Source organism: Schistocerca americana, chromosome 1, assembly GCF_021461395.2.
Source record: "Schistocerca americana isolate TAMUIC-IGC-003095 chromosome 1, iqSchAmer2.1, whole genome shotgun sequence".
Classification (NCBI taxonomy): Eukaryota; Metazoa; Arthropoda; class Insecta; order Orthoptera; family Acrididae; genus Schistocerca; species Schistocerca americana.
The window spans coordinates 1,106,613,757-1,106,633,898 of NC_060119.1; the positions used below are offsets into that span (position 1 = coordinate 1,106,613,757).

General features: G+C 37.1%; 1 protein-coding gene across 1 annotated transcript; it reads right to left on the reverse strand.

Annotated features, from left to right (window-relative positions):
- Positions 1–7,761: 7,761 nt before the first annotated feature.
- Positions 7,762–19,494, reverse strand: LOC124550735 (zinc finger protein 234-like). The gene is made up of 4 exons (XM_047125459.1): positions 19,121–19,494; positions 18,822–19,036; positions 11,650–11,770; positions 7,762–11,556 (listed from the first exon to the last, which is right to left on the reverse strand). The coding sequence occupies exons 1-4, from the start codon at positions 19,230–19,232 to the stop codon at positions 10,841–10,843; spliced, it is 1,164 nt and encodes a 387-aa protein (XP_046981415.1). The 5' UTR covers positions 19,233–19,494; the 3' UTR covers positions 7,762–10,840.
- Positions 19,495–20,142: the final 648 nt, after the last annotated feature.

Sequence of the window (20,142 nt, forward strand, 5' to 3'; positions counted from 1 at the left end):
AGAGGTTTGTGGTATATTGTTTTGACATTGGAAACATTATTTGATCATTGCTTCACAGTGTGCAGTTTGTAACCTGTAGCTGGTGCCAGAGGTGTGTGTGCTTTGAACATTTTCATATTTCAGTTTATAATCAGAGTGTAAATTAATGTATAAAATGAGTATGTCATTAAAGAAATGGCTCATCGCTGTTTGATTATTAACGTCACTGTTGTGTGATGGAATTATATTTTCCTTAAGACATATGAGTCTCATCTTAATCTTTGATAATGACAGAATCTGAAGAAATGAAGAATATGTCTCGAGGAAAATATTATTAAATCAGATCAATAGATCACCTACGCCTGAGGTACAGGCGTCAAATGTCCCCATTACATACAAAGCTGGGGTGCTATTTCTATACAGGAGAGCTTCAGCAGTAATGATTTAAGAAGGGGAAAATAGGCTGAAAGTGTGAGTTGAAGATTGTGTTAGGGAGGGCACTGGACTTGGGTGGTCCATGCAGCTGTATTAGCCATACTGCTATAGTGGTGTAATGGTTAGCATACCTGCCTAGTAAACAGGAGACCTGGGTTCTTGTTCCGGCTGTGGCACAAATTTTAATTCATTTCTCATTTCTTCAGCTTCTGTCATTACTGCTGTTATGTGTTATTTTCTTTGGATTTTAAAACTGGTGCTATTAAAGTGAAGTAGGGTACATTTCTTCAATGAGATTGGAATGTTTAAACTGCAAATAGAAAATCTTCAACTTCATATCATGTCAATTTCTTCAGCTGTTTAGGTTTATTAATTTTGATTTTGAGATGTGTATATAGTTGCACAATATCAATACAAGAATATTGGAAGAATAGTATTAAACATATATATTCATGAGGCTGACACTATGTACTCATATTAGGCTATGCAACTATTTTTTTGTGTAGAATAACGTTTTCTCAAACAAGATTTCAAAACACTTGAGAAGATGTGTCCACCTCCCATCTCCTCTTCCCTTGCCTGCAAAATACTGCAAATAGGAGGGCTTTATTTCTCACTCCAATGTAGAGTATTGCACTCTCAGGCATTTGGCAGCTGCAGTGGAGTGGAGTGAGTGATGAACAACTGATGCTCACACAATTTAATTGAAAGAGCACTGGTTTCTTGCCTTATCATATTTCACAAAATGTAAGGTCATTTAGCAAAAGTAATAAGCAAAAGGCCGATGTGAAATCATGAATGGCGACTGTTACTGGACAGTCTGGTAATTACACTACTAAACAGTGAAACAGTTCCTGGTTAAGGCATAAATATTTAGCAAGTCAAAATGAAGGCTAATGTACAAGAAGGGGTGTCAAAGATTTGAAGAAAAGACATTTTAACATTAAAGGAGCCGTTTATTAACTGGCTGACTAGATTCGAGCTTTGCCCATTTTCACAAGCCACCTATTACAGAGAACAAAATTTGTTATGAGTGGATGGGTAGAATATGGATAATGAAGGTATCCACATTCTACACATCCACTCCTAACAAATTTTTTCTCTGTAGTAGGTGGCTTGTGAAAATAGGCAAAGCTTAAAACTAGTTAGTTTGAAAATAAATAGTAGCTTTGATGTTAAAATGTGTCTTTTCTTCAATAACTGAGATCTGCAAGATGAGGCATGCTGAAAGCTTTTATTTTATAAGCATCGAAGTTAATTTGACAAATATAGGAACATCTGAAATCGGAAATGTAAGGCAATACCAAATCTTTGAAAGTAGACATAGGTTCGCAGAAAGCAAATCGGAAATATTAGAAGGTAAACATGATTTCTTTGGAAATAAACATAAAGTAACATTGTTTCTGTGAGGAAGTGTATAAGCTAAAAGAGAGTGGATTTCGATTAGAAAACAATGTCAGTTATAAAACAAATTTACCCCAATAAGAAAGTGGTTGATGAATGCATTGATTCATCAATGTTGAACTGAAAAGGGAGATGATGAAAGTAGGTACTGATGCCGTTATTACATAAGAAAACAACTGCCAAAGGAAATATTAGTACAAAAGGAGAAGGATTATGACAAGATGAGGGGAAGAAAAATAGAGCAAGAGGTAATCAAGATAGAGTCATGATGACAGATCAAATCAGAGGACGTTGAAAATCAGAGGACGATTTTAATGTAGCTCTTGGGGAAGAGTATAGTACTGATGGAGTGCAAATAATGATGTAGCGACAACACTGAATACCTAAATTGTAAAAAGCGGAAATGGAGCAGGAACAGATGCAGAATGAAAAGGTGCTGAATTAAACGTTACGGAGAGGAAGAAATCACTGGATAAAAGGTTGACAGTGGCTCTGGCAGGTTGATAATCACCTAATGAGAATAAGAAAAAAACGGTGATGAAGTTCATGATTTAAGTGAACACTTATGTTGGGTAAATGACTTCTCAAGCTGTTTTGCCATTTTCTTATAGTTTTGTTTTCTACACTGCAATATCTTTACTTTATGGTTATCCTTCAAATCTGCTAGTAATCTTTTACTGTAAAATTTATGCCTGGATGTTTGATTGCCCTCACAGTTTAAGATGGTAAAAGATTTGGATTTTCACTGATTTAATACCTTAAAGTTTAACAAATTAATGTGGGAGAGCAGTTGTCTTGGCAGTGTGTGGTGGCAAGACAATGCTACTTGACATAGCTGGAAGCAGTTGCAATAATACATTATCGTGGACACCACTGTTATTCTAATGAAGTGATGCACGACCATGTATATTTACTTTTTTAAAACTAGCATTGGACTTTATTTAAATTTAAGTAAAGATGGGTTCTGTGTTGACTGTGCAATATGCACTGAAGGCAGCAATAAAGGCAGCCAGTCAATTTCATCACTTTGTTAGTAGTGAACAATGTTAAATTTTGCAAGGCTGGAACAGGCTTGAAAGAACATGTAATTCCTTATGACAGGATCAAAATAGGTACTATGACATTTAACACATTTTTCAGTAAACTCAATAATTATTAAGAAATAATATACACTTTCATACACTGATATCATGGAGATGCCAGTGCAGAGATCTCAGACATAAGCCTTACAGAACAGAAGAAATTAAGTTACTTTTCTTTTGTTTTAAACAGAAGCAGGGCATATGTTCCCTGCACTCACAATTTACAGTATCACTTTACATTATTTGTGCACTGCAGAGGTGTACAGTGCAGTGAATCTCTTTTATGGGGTTTCAATATGACATAAAATTAACCTAATAACAGAAATTATTAAGAATAGACTGAGAATTAAGAGTTGGAGTAAAAGTACTAGGAAAATGGTCTAGGTAGAAAATGGTTATGTCAGTTACAGTTAGACAAGAGAGAGAATAAGGTACGGCAGCAAGGAATGAGAAAAAGGTTTAGTGGTGGCTTAAAGGGTTTCAAGTAAGAAAATACTAAAATGTCACTCTAGAAGAGACTGGAAGGAGAGGAAAGGATGGACACAATATTGGATGTGAATGAGAACTTCCAGAATAGTTGAACTATGCAGATTAACATCGATCTTAAGAGGATGATAAGTATGCTAACGGAAAAAATCAAAGGAAGTTAAGTGGTAAAGATGTAGTAGTGAAGGTGAAAGATGAAGTTATAGAGAAGAATAACACAGAAAAGAGGATGGAAGTGAGGAATAGAGGAAGTCTAGAAGAATTAAATAAAAAGAAAAAAATGAAAAAGTTGTAAAAGTATTGAAGAGTAAAAGAAGTAGAATAAAGTGTTAAGAAGAATAGAGAATTACGGAGTTACATTGAGAATATTCAGAAAATATGAGAAGATAATTACACCGCAGAAGTGAAATAAAAGGTAAAGGAATAAAGGTCACCAAAGAAAAAGGAAAATGTGTTACAGACAATACCTTTCTGAACGTAAGTCCAGTAAGAATAATAAAATTGGGAACCACAGAGGGTAAATTTATGGAAAATAGCCACTGGAAAATAATCAATAACAGTATATGTTAACACGAAAAATGGGAAAATTGTAGCAGTAATATATTTAAATAAGCCCAGAGACCTACAAATATAATAATTGGAAATCATAAAATAACAACATGTGTGAATGTCTGAACAAGCAGTCCAAAACTCTAAGTAAGAGAAGTATTTTAACAATGGCTAACCCACAGTGCAGTCGATGTGCACGCCTACTTTAAATTTCGGTAAACATACAAAGATGTGGGCAGGGGGGAGGACTGCATATCTAACGGTTTCACTGAATAAAGACTGAAGTTAAATTTTATAATGGATAATAAAAATTTACTAATATGTCATACAAAAACTATGATGGTCAAAAGTGTCACCATCACTCCAATTTGCTTTTAAAGTAAGGAGTCTGAAATGATCAGTGTTGATGTTGTGCGATCGAATGAAGATTTCAATGTCTTCTACGTATGATCAGTCCTTATGGGGTTGCTTTTCAGGATATTGATTAGTGGGGGACAGTTCCTGATAGGTGTACCATTGGCTGCTTAGTTACAACATTTCACATCAGTATATCCGTCCAGAAAAATGTTTTGTTTGTGCTCCAAGACCAACCCTGAATTCCAGTTTTTATTTCCTTGTTTGAGCCTAAGAATGTATCAAGTGTAGATTTTTCAATGTTGCCAGCATGAAATGAGGCATTTCTTGTAAGTTCAAGAAGGTTCAACCCCATCTCTGTGAAGTAATCTAAATTTCAGAAGACTGACAGAATAAATTAGATTAAGCACATACAAATACCCAGTGAAGAGCAAAAAGTACCAATTTTCATCCAGGCATCCACAGCCCATGGTCTATAGCTAAGTCAGTGTAAGATGATCCCTGATAGCTGCAGTGGGTGATGTGCAACAGCTTGGCGAGGTTATTGTAACCAATAATGCAATGTGATTTCGTAAATGCCTCTATGACAATGCATCAGTGTTGTCACAGCTCTGTAGATGGTTACTGTGTTTGCCAGCATTCATTAACACACCACAGCTGAAAGCTTGCAACAGCACTGTGAGCTGTCAGGGACTTCCTTGCACTATCTCGAGTATTGTGGTTAGCGTCACTGCCTCTAGACTTTGTGGTCCTGAGTTCGATTCCTGGCCGGGTCAGAGATTTTCTTCACTTGGGGACTGGGTGTTTGTATTGTCCAAATCATTTCATCTTGTGTTCATCAACCAGTAAGTCGCCCAAGTGGTGTCAAATAGAAAGACTTGCAACAGGTGCCAAACTACTAATTAATACCCAGCTTTTTTATTTAATATTTGTTTTACCAAATAGTGTGGACCTAAATCATGATCAGTACTTTTATAGTTAAGTAATAGTAAGTTTTATTTTTTGATAGGATTTCAAAAAAATCTTGATGGATAAAGTTAGGATTCTTGGGTGAATTGCACTTAGTTAATATCAAACCATCAAGAAAAATTATCTTGTTGGAAAATAAGTTATTTCACACAAAACATCCATTACTTTGAGTGAATATCTTAAGGCTTATAATTAAGTTGGTTTGAAATTTTTGATTTAAAGAAAAAGGGGAAAAAATCTATGTTAGCAGATTGTATTACCTAACCTTAGTTCATTTCTTCTCATTATTATGTGAATAATAATATGAAGACATGTGTGAACATGTGTAACGATACCACTTCATTTGTTACTAAGCAATAATAATTTTTCTAGATTTTTTGTTCACAACAAACAATTGTGTAAGGTGCAATCATATAAGCCAATCTTTGTTGTTGAAACAAGGTCATCCGCAAATGGGAAAAGTAATTGAAGAATAAAAACTGGTAGAAACCTATAGAGATGGGGCGAGTCAAGGATGACATCAGAATTTCATGTTTAGCTTTTGCTGATGACTTAATCTTACTAGCGGATGATAACAGCAATTGAACAGGTTGAAGTCCTTAAATAACGTGCAGAGAAAGTTGGTCTGCAAATATGTTTCTTAAAGTCTGAGTTCATCACCACAAAAACTGACACCCAAAACTTGACTACAAAATACGGTCAGAGCAATAGAGTCCCATATTTTGAATACTTAGGTAAAGTCCTTGAACCTATGGGTTAAGAGAAAATAACACAAAACGTTCGCCACCAGAAACTAAAGAGAGCCTATGGAAGAACCTACAAGGTGTACAATAAAAAATGCTTGTCCAAAAACACTAAAATTAGGCACTATAATACAATATTAAAACCTGAAGTCCTGTACGCCAGTGAAAGCCGACAGCCCACATAAAGGTGGCCTAGAAAACTTATTAAAGGAAGGACGCAAAATCATCAGAAAGATACTAGACCAAATAAAACTGAAGAGAGCTATTTTGTCGAACAACTGAGAAATTGTCCAAACATTAGAAAATTGTTCAGACATTAGAAAAAGGTGATTAAACTTTTATGACCACGTCTTCAGGCTTCCCAAAACAATTCTTAAATTCTTAAATACATAGAAGGACATAAAACTATACCCTGGTTAAAAGAGGTCAAAAAGGATAAATTATTCAGATATTTTGGACAGAACAGTATTTAAGCAGAAAGCTGACAGATGGGAAGTTAAGTCAGAGAACAAGCTCTGAAGAAAGCAGGAAGAAAATGGACAGAGGAAAGGAAGAGGGCCCATGCAGAAAAAATGAGAGCAGGTTGGACAAAAAGGAAAAAGAATCAAGAAGCTTTGTGTGATCCAACAGGATCTAATTACAGATAACAATAATAATATCTTTTGAAAGAAAATGTGTAGAAATGAGCCAGGACTGGTGAGAGGAAAAAAAAAAGAAGCAATAAACAGCCAAAGGGCCTTGTCACGTTGCAAATGGAAGCACCGACAAGGTGCCTCGAAGGACTGGGATGGACCATGGTGAGTGTCAGCTTTGCTACCTCTTGAGTATGTGGAACAGAGTTGGGGCAAAAGATTTTTTAATTTTCATGACAATGATTGTGTGAATTAACCCTTGTACTGTAATTTGTGAAAATGTGCAATATTAACTGTCATATACTAGTGGATAATGGTAAAGTGCACAGGAGGACCAACAAAGTATAAGTTCGTAATGCATGCTCTGAGCCTGTGCAGCAAATGCAAAAATGATGGCTCTCCTAACATAAAATGGTTTTCAGTGACTGGTTTAACAGGTGTGGTAGGTGACAAACAATTATGCAAAGGCATTCCTTGGAAACAATGTGCATCTCAGTTTGTCACAATGACCGATAGATATTGTTTTCATGTTAATGGGATCTGTACAACTGGAGCAAAATATTTAATTTTAGACAGTGAAACAAATTTTTACTAGATGTACAGGAGATGTTCATCTGGCATTGTTAATTCTCATGAGAATGCAAGTAAATGAGAGTGCACGGTGACAATGCCATTCCAGCTAGGTACAGATTACTAACATATGATACTAAAGTGACTGCTGAGTTAGCCATAATTGCAGACTGCAGTGCAGGGCAGCATGGGGAAGGTAGCATACGATGCAGGCCTACAGCTGAGAAAAATTATATGGATGTTCAAAGCAGCGAAAATAAAAGCCAGCCATAAAACAATCACTTGATTTATGCTGTTCATTAACATTTGTCAGTTTGCAATGTGGTCTATAGCAGCTTATGTGTTGTAATTGGAAAGAGCTTAGGTCTCTTGGCTCATTGAGAATTGTGATAAATGAAGTCCAGTTAGCAAAAATAAATAATGAAAATCTGAGAGCATGTCACACACCGTGATATTGATCTATTAGTGCCAACTGCCTATATGTTGGCATTAAATATATTATTGTGTAAAATTTCTACATGTTTAAAGTATAAACACTTTGAACTGGAGGACAGCTGTTGGTATTCCCAGTCAACAAGGCATTCTATTTGCATTTTGTTACTGTGACAGTTCGTCATGTCAACTGACAAAACAGAAGTCATTTTCTGTGTCCATGTTTTACAAGAAAAGGTACACATTTTATGTTGTTCCACACAACTCAATTTTCTTTATTCATATTATCGGTATTTATAAGCATCCATTGTAACAACTAAAAAGGGTCAATATTCAATAATGATAATGTGTATTTCACAATACCCATGAGAACATATGAGGGCTATTCAGAAAGTAAGGAACAATAGGTCACTAAATGGAAACCACAGTGATAATCAAAACTGTTTTATTTGCAATGGTTAGCTACACCTTCCAGCTACTTCTCTACACGATCGCCGCTCAGACTTAGACATCTGTCGTAGAGTTGTACCAACTTTTCAATTCCCTCAATATAGAAGACAACTGCCAATGCTTTTCAGCTATCTTCTACTCTGGGCTGCAGCTCGTTCTCTGTGTCAAAATATTGTCTTCATATCCAGCGGTACATTTGAGCTGAGATGAACCTCAGGGGTAGCCAATTACAGGCTGTATTGTGGATGATCAAACACTTCCCATCGAAAACGCTGCAGGAGCATCATCATTGCCCGTGCAGAGAGTGGCAGAGAATTGTCATGTAGAACGAACCACATGACAGTTATGTTATGTGGATTGCATAGATTCAGGCAAAATCTTTCACCGGACCCTCATACTTGGCGGGAGATGCTAATTTCTAGCCACCTTTACGTTCTCACTGTGAGCCCAGAACTGAAAAGAGCGACACGATGCGACTGACGGGTGTACTAGACACTGTGCCCAGCACTTCTGTGCAAAGCTCCATCAGATTTCATTATATTTTCCATTTCATGACCGATCATTCCTTACTTCCCGAATAACCCTTGTACATGCCCATATTTGTGGGCAGTGGCCATGGTGGGAATGGTTGCTCCAAATTAATATATTTTTTTATTTTATTTCATAACAATTGATGCTAGACAAAATCTTTGCCATTTTGGAGGAAAAGAATTAGATTATAGATGCACATATCATATTACATCCACTGGAACACACTGATCTAAGTTATGAGCACTGCACTCCTGAAGATTAAGAGTATGAAATCAGTCATCTGATGAAAGTAATGAAGTAAATGAAGAAATGGACAATGTATGTTTTCCAGTAGATATGCAGTTATAACTACCACCAAGCAAGGCTTCTGTGGACAGTGAGTCTACTAGAATCACTTCTGAAATTTCCTCAAAGATGGGTGCAAAAAATAAATCGCAGCTGCTATCCAAGTGCTTGTGGAAGCAGGCCATTCCTTTGACTCCAGAATGTACATGGAACCAAAAACGATGGCTACAGAAAGACTTTTCTCTTTTACTATTATCTGAAATATTTTTTAATGAGGATGTTTGTTTCATTACTTCTTGTACTAAAATTTTGCCAAAGAAAATGTAAATGCATAGGTGATGTTACTGAAAGTGATACAAAAGTTTTCATTGGTATTTTGCTTCTTAGGGGTTATAATGCTATCTCCTGTAGAATGTATTTGGAAGGGTCCAGTAATTCTCATCCTCCAGGAGTCTCAAAAGTTTTAGCAGGAAGTAGTTTACAGATATTTTGAAATATTTACATGCCTGTGACAACTCTAGACTTGAATCCAATGAAAAGTTTGCCAAGATAAATCTTTGTGGTACATGCTAAATGATTTTTAATGCTTTCCTTCAGGATGCTAATTTGAGTAGTGATGAAAGTATTGTTCCCCAATTTGCTCATCACAGTAAAAAACAGCATACACATGGCAAACCTGTGCATTTTCGCTATAAAGTGTGGAGTTTATGCACTCTTCTGGGATATGTGGCACATTTTATCGAGGTGTCTGTGCAGGTAACAATGCCATCAGGTGTAGGAAGATCAGTTTGTGATCAATCAGATCATAATACCTACAGTGTATACTTTGATAATTTCTTTACCTTTCTCAGGTTTCTAGAAACCCTAAAAAAATGGGGGGGGGGGGGGGGTCATGACTGAACAGGAACTGTTAGAGTGAAAAAGAGTAGATGGTGCTTCTATCCTTCCATGCAACTTCATGAAAAAACAAGAATGTATTTTTTTTCCCATCAGATAAATGATCTGAACTCAGAGATTACTATTGTACAGTATAATAACAATAATGTCGTTAATGTAGGTTAACATAAGCTGATGTTCAGCTAACAGATGGTCAAATAAAGATAAAAGTGAAATAACAGTAACACAACCAGTTCATATTGCATCTTCTATTACGTAGATAGGAGGAGAGGATTGTCCCACTCAAGATGTTGCTACCTTTGCATAAGCATTAGGAATCAAATCGTATTGGCTATTACTAGAATATCTCTTAAACTGCAGCATGAACTAAGAGTGGCTGCTGTACAGACAGACTCCTAGATGCAAAGCAGGTGAACTTGGACTTTATATGTTGGGTTTTATCTGGGCTATCGTCAAAGTAATCTTAGAAGATTGTCCCCTGAAGAACTTAGAGAAGTCAAAAAGAAAGTGGAATGTGGCTGACGAAGTGGTGTTAGAAGGAAAAAATCATGTACTCAACCCAAATTATATGTGCTTTTTGTTCAAATAATGTATGTAAAAAATGTGGCGTCGGGTGCCGTATTCATTGTTTCAAAATCTTTCAGCATGCAAAATGATCCAAGTGTATCTTATAATTTTTTAGTACTTCCACTTCATATTTGTAATAACAATAATAATAATAATAATAATGACTCTGAAATTTGATCTCTTGTCCATTAAAAGTATAAAATATTTTTTTGGAAGAACAACAAGAAATGTTTAAGTGTTGTTTATCAGCAAACAGCACTGAATAAATATTTGAATTCAAATTAAGTATCACAAAAGCTGGTTATAACAAGAAATTATAACCTATTCCCACTGCCCACATTCATTGTTGCTCTGTTCTGTGGGCATTATTTATCTAAATTTTATCTTAATAACAATTTTGTAATTAACTAAGATAAGACAACAAAATAGTAAGAATTTTTAAAATCAGACAAAAATTGTTATGGGAACTAATGGGTCAGACATACGTATGGTCATGTAGAGGTCCATGGAGTTCTTGTCTACCACTAAAATTCTGTTTCTGAGATGCAATAGTTACACCAACTTGTCGTATTAGTCTGTCCAGTGACTCAATATAATGACCAATGTTTTCATTGCCAACACTTGCCACAATTTCTTTTAGCAGCTGACATCTGTTCTGTGCTGCTGTTTGCAAGTTCTCAATGTTGATAACTGATGATGGCTGTTCCACACTAACTACTTCTTTCCTATTTAAAGAAGTATTTAGTTTATACTGTTTTTTGATATTATAAATGTCTTTCCTTTTTAACATATGCACCCTTTTAAAGCAACTGTCATGGGCACCATCTCTTATTTTCTTTAAAATTTCTGTGTCTGATAGTCCACTTGCAATTAAGTCAGCGACCATTGCTCTATCAGCAGGAGTGAGGTGCAGTGAACCCACAGAGAAGTTGTGGCCTGTGTGTGTAGCATAGAACTGGACACTGACTTTTCCTGATGGCATCTTTGTCACTATCAAAGATGCAGGACACGTGCGGCCAATTTTGACTGACGGCCCCCTCAGCCTTAGGCCCATACCTGATTTTATGACATTTCCTGAACGGTGGCAGAAATAATAAGTTTTAAACTTCTCTGGGTCTATTATCCCACCACCTTTCTTTACAAATGAGACACACTTTTCACCTTCCATCTTTATTTTCCACTGAAGGAACTCTGAAAAAACAAATGTGGTTTTATTGACAGCAACAATTCTGCATGGGAAAATTCTTTTCAAAAGAGATATTAGATATACCACTGTTTCCTTACGTTCCATAGATTCAAACTCCATTTCTTCTCTTTTAATCTTAATTCCATGTTGACATTCTAGATGGTTTCTTAGGTCTCGCATCGAACGGCACATAAAATCATTACACTCTGTGCACGATACCTTAAAGACAAAGATATGAGATTTAAGTTCTTCAACAAGGAAGCCATTACAGAACTTTAAACGTTTGTGTGTGTGCAGAAGGTTTGGAGAGAGGGGCCGGGAGCACATATACATATTTAAGCAACAACATGCAGTGTTGCACACAAAGAAATTACACAGTATGAGTGATGCAGAATTAACTAACAGTTGGGTAGAACTGATATATCAGTTTTGACTGTAATAATAATCACTGTATGTACGTATAAATTTAAAGACATACAAAGTGTCCTAGTTTCCTGTCAAGGAACAATTATTTACTTAAAAACTGACAGCAGAACTTTGAGAATCATGTCTGTTATCCACTTAAAGTGAAGCTGCTGAAACTAACCTAAAAGGAGACCGTAAGTGCAGGGTAAACACACAAGAAACAACCACACACAGAAGACAAGTGGAACACAAGTTCACAAACTAGTAGTAGTAGTAGTAGTAGTAGTAGTAGTGGTGGTGGTGGTGGTGGTGGTGGTAGTAGTATTCATTCATGGAGCATTTTTTACAAGGTTATTGGACATTTCATTTACTTAGTTTTAAAAAAATCATACAAGGTAGAAGCTTTAGTCTTCGATAGTGCTGCAGTGTTTGACACTTATCTCAATTTTGTTACAATACCACAGTGATATTCCACCACCCACATAACTTTCTCTCCAGCCACCTACCAACTCCCACATTTGCATCATGCGCCCACAAAAGGGCACTCTCCTCTTAACTCAGTACCACCCAGGACTGGAGCAACTGTATCACATTCTGCGCCAGTGTTCCAACTACCTCTCAATGTGCCCTGAAGTGAGGAATATTCTACCTGCTATCACATCCACCCCTCCCACAGTGATATTTGTCACCCACCAAACCTATGCAGTATCCTTGTCCATCCCTACTCCGCCGCTGCTCCCAACCTATTGCCTCATAGTTCATGTCCCTGCAAGAGATCCAGAGATTCCATACACCCTACCAACACCATTCATTCCAGTCCAGTCATAGCATCACTTATTGCATCAAAGGCAGGACTACCTGTGAAAGCAGTCGTGATCTACAAATTAAGCTGCAATTGCCGTGCTGCTTTCTACACAAGCACGACAACCAACAAGCTGTCTGTCTGCCTGAATGGCACCGACAAACTGTAGCCAAGAGACAGGTGAACCACCCTAGCCAGTTGCTGAACATGCTGCCAACCACATCCTTACTACCAACACCAGCTTTCCTGAACTGCGTAGATGAAAACTCTCCCTGCAACATATCCTGTGTTCCCCTTATCCTTAGCTAGTGCCTGATCTCCATTCACCTATCCCTTCCCTGCTCCCACTCCAGCACTACAACAATCCTATCGTGTCCCACCACATCCCTACATGCTCCCAAAAGCAGCATTATACCTTCCACCACCTCTATCCTGCTATTCCTCCCCCTCCTCTCCCTAGCCACCTCTTTAACCACACAACCCACATATTGCTTCTTCTATCAGGTGCAGTGGGCCAAATACAGTCCAGCCTCAGAGGCCAGAGACAGTAGTCATGTGTGTGTGAGTTGTGCTTTTGTATATATAGATATACATGTATATGTGTTTCTCTACTTTAGAAGAAGGCCTTTTGGCCAAAAGCCCAAATGTATTGCTGTCTTTTTGTGGTATCTGCCCGTAATTCAGCATATCCTCTATACGGTGGGTAGCAGTCTATCCTTTTCACAGTCTGGCAACATTGTAGGTTAACATATCCCGAATGCTCAGCTATTCTGGTGGGAAAAGAAATTGTAAAGTGATTGCTGATGCTCTGACAGCAATTTTCCATGAAGACAAAGGCTCTTCTTTAATACATTATGTCTAACATTTGCTTGTTAAATTTAGTAATAGTATTATATTGGACTGATGCATGTTCCGGAGAACATTCAAGGCAGCAGTATGATAGAGCCTACTATTGCAACTGCAGGTCCACAAAACTGTAATCAAAATAATGTACCCATAGTTTTAGCTAGTGTAAATGTTGAATATCTATGAACAAAATGTGATCTGTTATCTATATTTATAGAAGACGCAAAGCCAGATGTGAGCACTGGCTTGACAAAGAAGAGGGTGAAAATTACAGATGCACTGAATACCTAGAGATAGTGAGCTCATGGTATCGAGAAATTACCACTCATGGAGATGTGTCTGTGTATGCCAATAAAAATCTCAACATTAGGGATGTGGACCTGAGAAATTACTGCTCAGATATGGATTTAGAACTGGCTGGCTTAGAACTAGTAGATATGAATATGATTATCGTTTCCGTGTACTGTTCACCAAATGGAAATTTCGAATACTTTATTACTAACTTGGAAAGTTGTTTACATCACATAACACACCTTAAACCAAAAATTGCACTGTGTGGCAATCTTAATGTACACATAGGTGAAAATAGTACAAAAGAGAGAGCATTCTTGAATTTAGTAAATAGTTATGGTCTCTTTATAGCAAACAGACTTCCAGCTAGAGGTAATGCCTGCCTCAACACCATTATTACAAATATAGATACCTGGAGTTACAAAATAAATGTAGTTGATGCAATGATAGAAGACCACAGTGCACTAGTCATGAAACTACAAATGAAGACTCTGGGTAACCAACAGACAAATACATGGCAATCAAATTATGTGTTTCACAGAAGAATAGTGCCAAAACTAGACACTTTCAATGCCTCACTGTCCAGTATAAACCGGCAGCAACTAATTATAGAAGCAAAACCCAATGATGCCTTAAATGTTCTTTTCCAGACACTAAAAACCAAATTTGATGAGATGTTCCCACTGATACCAAAGAAAAGCCACACAGGTAAAGCACAAGGAAAACAGAAAATAGTAAATGCAAAAACATGGTACATACCTTAGCTATCCAATCTAAAAAAAACATTGTTATAATGTGGAATGACTGTGACAAAGCAGCCGCAGATCCAAATAGTAAACAATTGTTACACAGCAATTACTTAGGGGCCAAGAGATTTTACAGAAAAGAAGCAGAAGAAGCTAAAAGGAGGGGGAATAATAGATTCAGAAGAGAAGCCTATAATCCGTGCAAAGCAGCCTGGACTCTATTAAATGAACATAGGAAGAAGCCTACTTCTCTTCTAATGCCTGCAGTCCTGATGACTTCAATAACTCCTTTATCAAAGTTCTATAAAACACTGTTGCTGGAATCCCAGACTCAGTTATAGAGCCTGCTGTTTACTTACCAAATAAAACTCTCAGTAAATTTGAAACATGGAAAAAATTACATGCAAATGACATAGTGAAAATAGTAAAATCTTACAAGATATCTATGGGATGTCCTGTACTGTCCTAAAGAAAATTATTGGAGAAATAGCACAGCCATTAGCAACAGCTATAAACAACTGCCTATCTGTAGGAGTTTTCCCAGATTTCTTGAAACTTGCAAGGACAGTACCAATTTACAAAAAAGGAAACCCAGATAATGTGTCAAGTTTTAGGCCACTATCAATCATTCCTATACTAGCAAAAGTGATTGAATCCATCATGAAAGATCAGATCCTAACTTATTTTGAAGAAAACAATCTCTTCAAAGGTGCACAACATGGGTTCCAGAAGAGAAAGTCCTGTACCACTGCAGCATTAGACTTATAAAGAAAAGTAATGCAGACACTTGAGGAGAGAGAGTTTGTGGTACTCACACTGTGCAACCTATGCAAAGCTTTCGACTGCATCCCCCACAAGATCTTGCTCAAAAAACTAAAATGCTATGGTGTGGGAGGAACAGCCCTAGCTACACTTCAGCCTTACTTGGAAAACAGAAGGCAAATTATTTCAATCCAAGGAGCAACATCCCAGGAACAGAAGGTAGAACATGGCATGCACAAGGTTCGGCCATAGCCCCACTCCTCTTCCTCATTTTTGTAAATGATCTAAGTGAAGTTGGTGAGACACTACAATTTTCGGATGACACCACTCTTATTCTCAAAGGGGAAAATTCTGCCCAAGCAGTCATGAAGTCTGATGTACAGTTTGAAAACGCTAAAAAATGGTTCATCACCAACAAGATGAAAATAAATGAAGAAAAAACCCAGCATATGATATGCTGCCTTGGAAAAAACACATACTCTGACCATACAGAATCAGTGAAACTGTAAGGTTTCACCTATACCATAAACTCTCATGGAATGGACCACTGTGCATGTATGCAAGAAATTCTTTCGTGTAATATATCTCCTATGAAGATTAAAAGAAGTGATTACAGACCAGTTTCTGGTAACTGCCTACTATGCTTTGTTCCATAGCCACATTTTGTATGGATTACAGCTATGGGGTCATTCGGCAGGCTGTGCTGCTATTGCAAAAGAAGGCAATAAGAATTATTACATCGAGCAGCAGCAAGGAACACTGCAGACCATTATTCAGAACATTGGGAATAATGACTGTTTATAGCCACTATGTATTATTATGCCTCATCCACATAAGGGAAAACCTAGGCATCTACAGCAAGAGGCATTAGGCCTACATCCATAAACATAATACCCGCAGCAAAGAAGACATAAATCTACCAACCTGCTGACTGTTCAAAACAAGAGATAGTTTTCCGGTGATCACTGTGAGGATGTTCAACAAACTACCTGTTGAATTGCAGACCCTGCTGCTGAACAACTTCAAGAAACAAATTGCTGGAGGCCTAAAACAATGCCCACTATACTCGGTCCAAGAATTATTTGACTGAAGAAAGCGAATGGACACAATGAACATGACACAGTCTATATACATTACCTGTATAAAGTTTAGATGTTATTCTGTAATTCATTATATTGTAAATCACTTGATTGTAACTCTGACGCAGTCTGCCCAGCCAAGGCTGGTGAATGACGAAGACCTGGTAATAAATGGTATTGTAGGGAATAAAACTGCCCTGGAGAGAACCACAGGAACTTGGTCCAAACATCAGAAATTTAGTAGTTTTAGTAGTTTACAATGACATGGCCAATACCCAAAATTATTTTATCCAAAAATTTTAAAAAAAATCTATCCCACCTGTTAATTTTAAGGAAGATTATGTAAGACTGGTGTACAGTTTTTCGTGACGTTCCAATCAGACGGCTTCTCTCAAGGACTAGTACCATGGTTTTATTTTTACACAGTTCAAAACATATTGGTGACCAAATTTAATTACATTAGGACTTCCTCTCATGAAATTTTACTTCTGTGAATTACTGGAACAACTTGCAGTCAATAGCTGGAGCATCAAGTTCCAGGTGTGGAGTCCAAGAGAAATTATAAGTCTGAACAAATAACAAAAGCTACAAAATTTGTCCATGCAGACATCTCTATGACTACTGCAGCCAAAAATTTTGATGTGCCAAGAGTGACATTTCATTCCAAAGCATATGGTGAAAGTCCCTAATCATGTAAGTCTTGTCCTCCGACAATACTGAATGCAGATGAAGAAAATATTCTAGTCCGATGGCTTTTTTCAACTGTAGGAGGGCACTAAGCAGTCAAACAAAATGTTGGTGTACGGTTCAGCAAGCAACAAGTAATATAAAATGACAAAACTGATTTGCTAATGGAAGACTAAGACAGAAAATGTTTACATCATTTGTGAAAGGATGTTCAGTTCCAAGTGAGATATAATATAGAACTTGAAAACTTTCTGTGAAAAGTCACTAAGCAACAAATTAGTAACAGGTTTGCAGAAATACAAGAGCATCTGATAGAACAAAACATTTTGGAAACAGCAAATGACAAGTAGAGGTTCCATATCAGATTAATGTGCTTATTTTTCCTTACAGGAAAAAAAGTGATCACATTTAAGTAGAAAATAATTTTATGGAGTGTTGGGAGTTATGAGAAACAAATTTCCACTTTATTTCAAAAGATCAGACACAGTACCTGATAACTATGAAGCAAAAACTTCGGCCTACCAAGGTGATTGCACTGCTTGATTTTTGTTGTACAGAACACTGTCCAAGGTTTTCTTTTGAAAACAGTCAAGCTACTGAGCTCACCAATATTGACTATTTTGTTGAAAATGATCAAATACACTGCAAAAGTTTTGTGCAGTCAATGATAGCCTATAGCATGAAACAGAGTTTATGGTTAACAGAGACCTTCTGAATTTACTAAAACAAAAAGCAACAAATCTGCAGAAAATCATGTGCAGCAATGGTCTTGCAGTACAGTACAAAACTTTTGCCAACCTGTACCAGCACCTCAAAGATTTTTATGTAGCCCTTTACTCTTGGACAAAAAGTCAAGCACAGAGGATGTAAAGATTTTGTAATTTATTTCCAAAATATCATACCCAACTGTGGATCCCCAAAGTAAGCAGTTTCAACACTAGCTGGTATGTTGCATACACGTATGACAGCAGCCACTGTGCTGCAAGGTTTGCAAACTGCACTGATAAATTTCATATATCTTCATGACCCTTGAAGACTGTTTCACTGGACAGCAGTGAGGCACAGATGCTGGGTCCCTGGTCAGCATGTTATCACAAATCTACTGGTGTCTTCTAAATCATTGGTTTAGCAGTACAGTTACTCACATGCACCACTAATCCTAAATGAATGTGAATCTGTCACCTTTGAGTCATAAAATACCGAAACATGAGGCTTGGGAAACAAATTAAACAACCTTCTAGCAGGCTTGTTAACTTGGAAAAATCCCCACATGTGGGTGGAACTGCCTGGCTGTTGAGTGTGGTATAGTTGTAGGCTTAAAAAGCAGCAATTGTCGGAACATACTTCACTAATTAAAACGACTTTTGAAATGGAAGTTAATGCAAGTGTGGTTCAAACATGCCTTCCGAGATACAAGGAAGTATAAGTCACTAATGTTACCGAAAATTTTTGTCGGTCTACTTCACCCGCATTTAAATCAAGACGAATCTATCCGAAAATGCAGATTTCATACACAGGGTAAATGGTGAAACGCTACAAATAGGGAGCTTCCTAAACCAGCACAGAGTTCAAAAGACTAATTACATTCTGGCGAGGTACGGATATAAACGTGTTGTAAACATCTGAATTTATTTTCACAACATACTTCTTACCTTTCTGCATTCTATACTATGTATTCTGATGTGACGACGTAGTGCTGCGACGGTCGAAAACATTTTGCCACAAATCTTACACCTCTCTTTATCCTTATTGTTTACATCGACATTGTGTCGTTTTCGCATATGTTTGTATAAATTCTTCCTGAACGTAAAAGTCTTACCACATACTTCACACAGTGCTTTTAGAGATTCCATTATTTCATAAAACTCTGAAATAAGGAAAATTATTAGACACCTGCTAAAGTTAGTTGACGGACCAAATATTTTGCCACAAATGTCACCAATTTCTTTACCCAGATTTAAATTTACGTCCATGTCGTGGCATTGTCTCATATGTTTGTACAAATTCTTCCTGAACATAAAAGTTTTACCGCACACTTCACACAGTGCTTTTTGGGATTCCATTATTTAACAAAACTCTGGAACACAGAAGAAGTCGCCCCTATGTGTGTAGATCAACATTAAGTATTAAGTAGGAAACGAAAAAACCTGACCACTGAAGATGCTTCACCATAAAGCGAAACGCTCATGGTATAAACAAGACTTTGATGACAGTCGCAAAAGACTGTATATATACATCATATATCACCGATGTACATCTTTGAAGGGAGCCGAGGCCTTCATGCCATACATATATATAACTAACGACACGATGAAACTACGAAACGTGACTGCTCTACGTTCAAAGATATATAAGCAAGCAAGGCAAGTCAATGTCGCAAACGCAGATCGAGACTGAACGGCTGCGTTAACTGATGGAAGTTCATCAAACAGCGAAGGTGTGTTTCCTGAGAGGCTGAAAATCTCTAAGGTTAGACCTCTGTTTAGAAAAGGAGATCTATACAAGGTAGAAAATTATAGACCAATATCCCTTCTCAAATCATTTTCAAAAATTCTATAGAAATTAATGAAAACCAGACTCATAAATTACTTAGATGCTCACAAACTTCTAAACTGCAATCAACATGGCTTTCGCTCAGGCCACAGCACTGAATCAGCTATCCATGCCTATACCAAAGAGACTGTCAGGAGTCTCGACACTAAAAAATGTGTAGTGGGAATTAACTTAGATTTATCTAAAGCTTTTGATACAGTAAATCACAAAATTCTGTTAAACAAGATGGAGGCAATAGGTGTAAGGGGAGTTGTGAAGCAGTGGTTTGAATCTTACCTTCAAGATAGAACTCAGGTGGTAGAAATCATCACAGAACATAAAAATCAGAAAATCAAGTGGGTCTCAGATGCAAAGTAATTGGAAATAGGTGTCCCACAGGGCAGTGTTCTTGGTCCCTTAAGGCCCGTCCACACGCAACGA